The 7,962-nt window shown below is 35.0% G+C and overlaps 1 protein-coding gene across 1 annotated transcript; it reads left to right on the top strand.

The window, feature by feature from the left end:
• Positions 1 to 114: 114 nt before the first annotated feature.
• On the top strand, positions 115 to 7,921 carry LOC102737035 (tRNA ligase complex-associated NAD(P)H dehydrogenase PYROXD1-like). The gene is made up of 5 exons (XM_081811702.1): positions 115 to 271; positions 3,138 to 3,298; positions 5,384 to 5,475; positions 6,501 to 6,636; positions 7,691 to 7,921. The coding sequence occupies exons 1-5, from the start codon at positions 234 to 236 to the stop codon at positions 7,810 to 7,812; spliced, it is 549 nt and encodes a 182-aa protein (XP_081667828.1). The 5' UTR covers positions 115 to 233; the 3' UTR covers positions 7,813 to 7,921.
• Positions 7,922 to 7,962: the final 41 nt, after the last annotated feature.

The following is a 7,962-nucleotide window of genomic DNA, read 5'->3' as shown; positions in this document are numbered from 1 at the left end:
TGAAGACAGCTTGGGTGAAACAGAGAGCATTTGTAATATTGGGAGGGTGCATCCTGGCAGAGTGGGAAAGAGATTTATTTTGTTCCTTTGTAAATCAGATAAAATTCCTACATTTTAAGAATATTATCACTGAAGCCTCTTGCTTCACGTTTTGCCCACTATTTACAGAACACTGTCTCCTTTTCTTTTTAATACAGGAATTTCAGAAACAGCTTACTAAAGCTCAAAGAATAATGATCATAGGGAATGGCGGCATTGCACTTGAACTGGTGTAAGTATATATTTTAAATCCTATTTAAACACTGCTCTGTGATTCCTGTGATTATTGGCAGACTAGAAACATCTTGGTATTCTGAAATTCAAAGATAAATGTAATTGGTTTTCATATATTTTCAAGGAAAATGTCCACTTTATATTTTTGGCTTTCATGGAATTCATAGTTGTAGAAATGTCATTGCCAAACATGAGTTTAGGGAACATTTTCTGTCTCAAGAGGTCACACACAGGAGACTGGAGAGATGTGACCCATAGAGGTGTATGGGAAGCATGGACTATCTTGAAAAACAATTTAAATGTACACAGTTTTAGAGATTTCTAGTCACAGCCCCCACCACTTTTTATTGTTTATACCCATCCTGCTTCACTCATTTATATAGGTACCTGTCTGTCCCATGACTCCCTATTTCAAGATCTGTGGTACTCTCAGCTCTTGGTTTTTTGGAAGTTGGAAAACGGTGAACACATAAATTAATATAAAATACTATCTTAAGATGATATTTCAAGTTCAGAGAACATTGAGGAATCAATTTCCTGCTATGGTCTACAGAGCATAGATTGTCTTTGTGATTTTATCTTCCAACGGATGGCTGACATGGAATAGTCTGGACATTTTCAGGCCAGAAAGTTGAGCCCAACTACAAAGAGGACAAATTTGTATCAAAATGATGAATTTGCCAAAGCCCTGTCCATTCCAACTCTTGGACTAGGTTTTTGCTCCTTTTTCGGACAGGGTGGTAGATCCCAGTGGAAGCTTATAAGAGTTCCTAAATTGCCTGAGTACTAGGGGCCGGCAGTCATTCTTATAATTATGAAGTTTGTGGCACTATGGAGAACTGCAGAGAAAAACAAACAAAAACTGGACAAGTCAAAACCAAACGGGCAAGAGAAAGGAGGACGCACATGACAAATTTTCTCCAGTAGCAATCACCGAAAGTATAACTTAATACTATTATTCTTTACATTGGAAAATTTTCCTACATTCAGAAATCCTCATAGTCTTAGAACATTTAATCCTATTCCTCATTTTCTTTAGGTTGGAGATACACTATATAATTCAATAAAACTCCTAAAGAAAGGCCACATATAATGCTGTTATCTCAGCTTAGGTCCACTGATGATCAGGTGTTTGTCATCTCATGAGAAATGACACACACAAACCCTTTCTGCTCTTCAATAGCCCTCATGTTCCCCCAAGGCAAATGCTCATTTTCTTCAGTGTATTTTTCTTCTTTACTTAGTGTAGGTTAATCCTTTCCTTTTTAAAAGGACTTTTTTTTTTAAAAATAATTTCACAAAACCGTATTTCACTGTTTGTTTTTTTAAGAGTGGTTTTAAAAATGAAAGTAGTTCCGCTACGTGTGAGGATACCTCTGTGGTGATGCATCTTGCTGAGGGCATAGTTCATAGGCTGAGGGGAGTACAGGGTGTCCTGTGAGGTAGGGCATGTACAGGAGTTCTCATGGTTACTTATTACTGTGGCGTACTAGTCAAGCGTCAGTATTTTAAGCTATACTGATATGCATCATACTGTTACATTACTTAAAAATTTTTAAAAAATGGTAGAGGAATTTCTAATTTATAACAGCTAAAGAAAGTATTTCATAATAATGATGTGCCTATATGTAAATTAAGATATGAAATTTATTACTGAATGTATATTCTACTTTCTGCTCATCAGCAATCCTATATGACCTGAGCAGGATAAAGTAGAATATTCTCCAAAGAATGTGAAATTTAGTAACTATAAATATTTGTTTCTGCCATAGGGGAGCAGGAAAAATAAAGGCTCATTAGATGGGGCAGGGGGATCCTTGACCATATTGTCAGAAAGCATGAACATCAGGTGACCTGAAGTCAGATGTACACTAAACCTTCTTTTTTGTATCATCTACTTATTGATTAGTTTGAAAAGTCCACGTGTTATGTTATAGCATCTGTGACATAAAGATGGTGATACTTTGACCATAAGTCAGCATTAACAGTTCTTAGCACACGATACTCTTAGTATCACTACAGGTTCAAAGAAAATCCTAGTATAGTTAGGATGACCGTATATCCTGTTTGTCTAGGATTGTCCCAGTTCATCAGTTGTACCAAAACAAGTATTAATAGCAGAAAAATCTAATGGACTTCAGGGACTTGGTGAAATGAATACTAAGCAAACCACGTTCTCGGTGACCAAACCTAGAGATAAAACTGTGCAGGAGCTCCAGCCTCCTCATGAGTGGTGTTGGCCTGTGTATACCACGACCATTTCTTTTTCCTTGATTTTTCTGTGAACCGGATCTTTCTTTGGCTGAATGGCTTGGAAATTTCTGAGGCAAAGGGAGAGGACTGCAGAGTAGTGGTTCCTTTATAACAGAATTAAAATTTTAGTTGATAACTCTGATTCTCTCCTTTTTCTATCTCCTTCCATAATGTTGTGCTTTGAGTACACAAAATACTTGTTACCAAAGAAGTGAGGTATTTTCAGTATTATAACTGTGTACCATCCAACCATCCATTATTGATTACACTATACCCACGTCAAAAAAGCACTGCTCATTTATGGAACCCTGGGGAACATTCATACAATAACTATGTTGGGGAAATTGAACACTTAAGAGGTGATGCTCACTGTAATGAAATTTTACCTGATACTCAGTTACATATGTTTGTCATTTTTATGTTCTTTCAATAAACTGGTTAAATTTCTTTTATTACTTATTCTACTTTAACTGTTGATCCTGATGGAGTATTACATTGCTCCTTATCATCATTCTTGCTCAGTTTGTTGTAAAATAATTGTTATTTGCAAATACAGAGATTTCTATTCAGACTTTCAGAATTGCTCTGAGTAACTTTAATATTCCTTTTAGGTATGAAATTGAAGGTTGTGAAATCATTTGGGCCATTAAAGATAAAGCTATTGGGAATACTTTCTTCGATGCAGGAGCAGCAGAATTCTTGACTTCAAAGCTCATTGCTGAAAAACCAGAGGCTAGAATTGCACATAAAAGAACTAGGTATACAACTGAAGGTAAATACAGCATCTTTTTCATTAATTCACAGATGAAACTGTTTTAACTTTTTAGCCATATAGAATAAGGCTATAAGAACATTGAGCAAAATATAGTTGAGAGATAGAAATATAGATAATATTTATTTCTATATCTTATGACTTAGATTTTCCAGGATTTTTTAAATGACAAATATGTATAATTAAAACTGGAAATTTAAAGTGAATTAAATGAACCAGCCCATCTGCGTCTTTGCAAACAGATGATACAACTGGACAGGAGCTAAGATAATTTTACAAAAAATGCAATGAATTAAAAAAGAAATACAGGGGCGCCTGGGTGGCTCAGTCAATAAGCATCTGCCTTTGGCTCAGGTCATGATCTCAGGGTCCTGGGATAGAGCCTTGCTTCGGGGCTCCCTGCTCAGCGGGGAGCCTGCTTCTCCTTCTCCCTTTCCCCCTCCCCTCAGCTTGTGTGTGTGTGTGCATGCGCACGCGCTCTCTCTCTCTCTAGCAAATCTTTAGAAAAAAAGAAAAAATACAACAAACCTAGTTTTTTAAGAGCTTTTTTTTTAACTTTTGGCTTATACAGTTCGAAAAGAATTCTGTAAGTCTTGAGGGTGCTAAAATTTGACAAAATGTTTAAAAACAGAATGGCTAATTTTTTTATTGAATTGTAACAGACTACAGTATATTAGTTTCAGGTGTACAACAGTAGTGATTCAGTATTTTTATACATTATGACTTGGTCCACTCAGTAGGTTTAGTTACCCTGTCACTGTGCAAACTTGTTACAGTACCATTGACTATATTTCCGTGCTGTATTTTACAGCCCCAGGACTTATTTATAACTGGAAGTTTGTACTTCTTACTACTTTACTCTTCACCTATTTTGCCTGCACACCAGTGCCTCCCCTGTGGCAACCAGCAGTTCTCTATATCTGAGCCTGTTTGTTTTATTTATTTTGTTGTTTTAAAATATATTTTATAAAATATAATAATAAAAATAATAAAAACCAGAGGCTAGAATTGCACATAAAAGAACTAGGTATACAACTGAATAATAAAAATATTTTTCCTAGTTTAACTTGCATGTGTTTATTTAAAACAATTTTACTGAAGTATAGTTAACATACAGTGTTATATTAGTTTCAGGTGTACAATAAAATGATTCAACAGTTCTATACATTTCTCAGTGTTCCTCATGATAAGTATACTCTTAATCCCCTATATTTCATCCATACCCCCATCCACCTCCCCTCTGGCAACCATTTAAAGAGTCCGGTTTTTGGTTTGTCTCTTTATTGTTTATTTTGTTTCTTAAATTCCACATATGAGTGAAATCATATGGCATTTGTCTTTGTCTTTGACTTATTTCACTTAGCGTTATACCCTCTAGGTTCATCCATGTTGTTGCACATAGCAAGCTCTCATCCTTTTTTATGGCTGAGTAATTCTCCATCGCATATATACCCCACATCTTCTTTATCCGTTTGTCAGTTGATGGACACTTGGGATTGCTTCCATATTTTGCTTATTGTAAATAATGCTGTAGTTAACATAGGGCTACACATATCTTTTCAAATTAGTGTTTTTGTTTTCTTTGGATTTTTGAGGAAACTCCATACTGTTTTTTACAGTGGCTGTACCAATTTGCATTCCCACCAACAGTGCATGAGGGAACTTATTTCTCCACATTTTCACCAAGACTTGTTATTTCTTGTCTTTTTTTGATTCTAGCCATTCTATAAGTGTAGACTGAGCCACCCAGGCGCCCCTGTAGGAGTTCTTTATGTATTTTGGATATCAACCTTTTATCAGATCTTACCCTTCATATTAACATACATTTGGGGATATATATATATATAACATCCCCAAAACACGCTGTGTTTATACTCAACACTTGGTTGAAGGATTATCCATTTTATAGCTCTATATCACAAAATATTAAAATAATAAAGTAATACAGGTAACTTAGTTCAGTCATGCTGTATATATGTACGTATGAGAATCATAACATTGTCTAAAAGCTTGAGAACACAAGTACACATCTCTGCCTGGCAGTTTTTAGGTCATTTGAATTTTGAGTTGAGTTTATCTCTTCAGGAAGAAAACAAACCAAAACTGGTGCTGGTAATATGGGCAGTGCCTTGGGACCTGATTGGCATGAAGGCTTGAATCTTAAAGGTACAAAAGAGGTATGTGTTCATATACTAATTAAACCTAAGATGCAATTTTAAATTCTTAAACCATTCGTTAAAGACTGGTCACAAATAAGTCAAACTGCTAGGTCACTTTACTTAAAATCCAAAGTGCTAGGACAGACAGGACCAATGGCACTTGGCCCAATTCCTTACCACAGGTGAGTATTCATTCATCTAAAACTGATTCGTGCCCTTCTTTTTAGTTCCCCAGGCAGAGAGATTTCCAGGCTCGGACTACAGTGAATATAACTGTCCTATTTTAAATTAATCTTTTCTCAAAGGTCACTTCACATGCATTATAATATTTTGAAGATTATTAGATGAATTCTAAATAAAATACATATTTAACACCCTAATTGGATAAACAGATGACTTGCTTTTACTCATTTTATTTATTAGATATTTATTTTTAAATAGTTAAAAGGCTGTGATATTTAAATACTGTAAGAAGCATACATGGAGTCCTTATTATTGTGTATGATTTCTTTTCAGCCTTGGGTAGTTTGGAGAGGAGCTGGCTTCATGGCCTATCTAATTTTTGTGATAGAAATTATACAAAATCACTTCTTCCTGCATCTTCAGATCCAAAGATTAATAGTATTTTTAACCTGAGAACTTCAGCAGTTTGGTTCACTAAACATTATCTCCTTTGTACTTGGCACTTTACTAAGGTTCTCAGATATCACAGTAAGTCGGCATGGACTTGCCCTCAAGAGGTTTTTATAGTCTCTAGCAGTGTAATTTTTTAACAACTATATTTGTGATTATCACTGAGGCTTATACTTAAAAGCATGCCCTGCCAGTGCAACTGGTTGTTTTCTTAGGTTCTGAATGGATTTCTGCTCACTCCCTTCACACACACAAATTGAGAGGCTTACTTTGGGGCATCCAGTGTGTTTCCATTTATATTATAAGAATTATTTTTTCTGTATGTTTCTATAAGTGTATTGTAATTTTTTATAATCATTAGCAACCTAAGTCGTTTTTTGGGAATTGTATGGTGACCAGTATTTCTTTAGTTTTCTCATAAGATTCATATTGAAACTATGTGTGAAGTAAAGAAAATCTACCTTCAGGAAGAATTTAGAATTTCTAAGAAAAAGTCCTTGCCTTTTCCCAGAGACCATTCTAATCAGTCAGTGACAACTGATAAAGGTAAGTAATAAAATAAGGAAAAAAATACAATAACCAGTAATTTAAAAGGAAAAAACCTTACTTAATCTTACTATATTAAAAAACTTTAATTTCCATATGAAATTTGAACATAAAAAGTAAAAATGAAACAATTACTTAATAACGTAAGTCATTTTGTTTTCATTACTTAGTCTTCAACTTTCCTAAGAGTTTGTATTCAGCTTTACATTTTACATGGGGCTCCTGGTGCTTTGACCACCAGAATTCTGTGCGTCAATCAGAATATCTTGCAGATCAAAACAGTTATCAACTAAAAAAACTTTGATACTCTCAGAAGATGAAGTGACTTCCCCAAAATCAAACAAATTGAAAATCTATAAATTTGGGATTAAGAAACAGATCTAATCCCTATTTCACACTTCCCGTGAGAACTAGCATATAAGACATTCCACGGTCTTTGAATTCTTTGAATCTTTCCATGGGAAAAGGTAGTGCTAGAGTTGGAATATGAATAGTAAGGGAAAACACTGAAAAGTGAGTAGTCTATTTGGACTAAATTCTCAGTGGAGTATAGTAGCTTAATAGTTTTAAAGAAATAATTTATAAAGTGATTGTCAGTTTAAAATCATTTTGTTGGAAGTTGTCTAAATTTGAAGGAAAAATGTTTAGAATGCCGTAATTTTGTAACTATACTGAAAACGAGATAGTGCTGATTGCATTATAATTGTTTAAGCAAATGTGCCTTATAAAATTATTAAGGGGTACATTTTTTTTTTAAAGATTTTATTTGAGACAGAGAGCACATGAGAGGGGGGAGGGTCAGAGGGAGAAGCAGACTCCCAGCCGAGCAGGGAGCCCGATGCGGGACTCGATCCCGGGACTCCAGGATCATGACCTGAGCCGAAGGCAGTCGCTTAACCAACTGAGCCACCCAGGCGCCCTTAAGGGGTACATTTTAAAGTCCTCTCCTGCTTTTTTCTTTCACTGTTTGTTCTAGGCATTATATTCACATAATGCTAATGACAGCTGGTGATTACATTTGAGAGTGAAGGTGGTTTGTTTGTTTGTTTTAAAGAGGTATGGCCTGTATATGTGGAATTGACTAATGAAAAGATATACGGCTGTGATTTCATTGTCAGTGCTACAGGAGTTACACCAAATACAGAACCTTTCCTCTGTGGCAACAATGTAAGGTGAACTATTTTGTCCTGCTATGAATATTTTTAAAGTAGTATGAGATTTCTAATTCTCAAGCATAAATAACTATTCATTGTTTTAGTGTAAAACTGTAACTTAAGGAAGTTGAAAACAATTTAGTTTACATTCATGTTTTATTTACAGTATTTC

The sequence above is a fragment of the Leptonychotes weddellii genome, unplaced genomic scaffold, assembly GCF_054177405.1.
Source record: "Leptonychotes weddellii isolate Sample4059 unplaced genomic scaffold, ASM5417740v2 HiC_scaffold_9617, whole genome shotgun sequence".
Lineage (NCBI taxonomy): Eukaryota > Metazoa > Chordata > Mammalia > Carnivora > Phocidae > Leptonychotes > Leptonychotes weddellii.
Note: the sequence above shows the minus strand (reverse complement) of the source record. Positions and strands in the feature narration are given on the sequence as shown.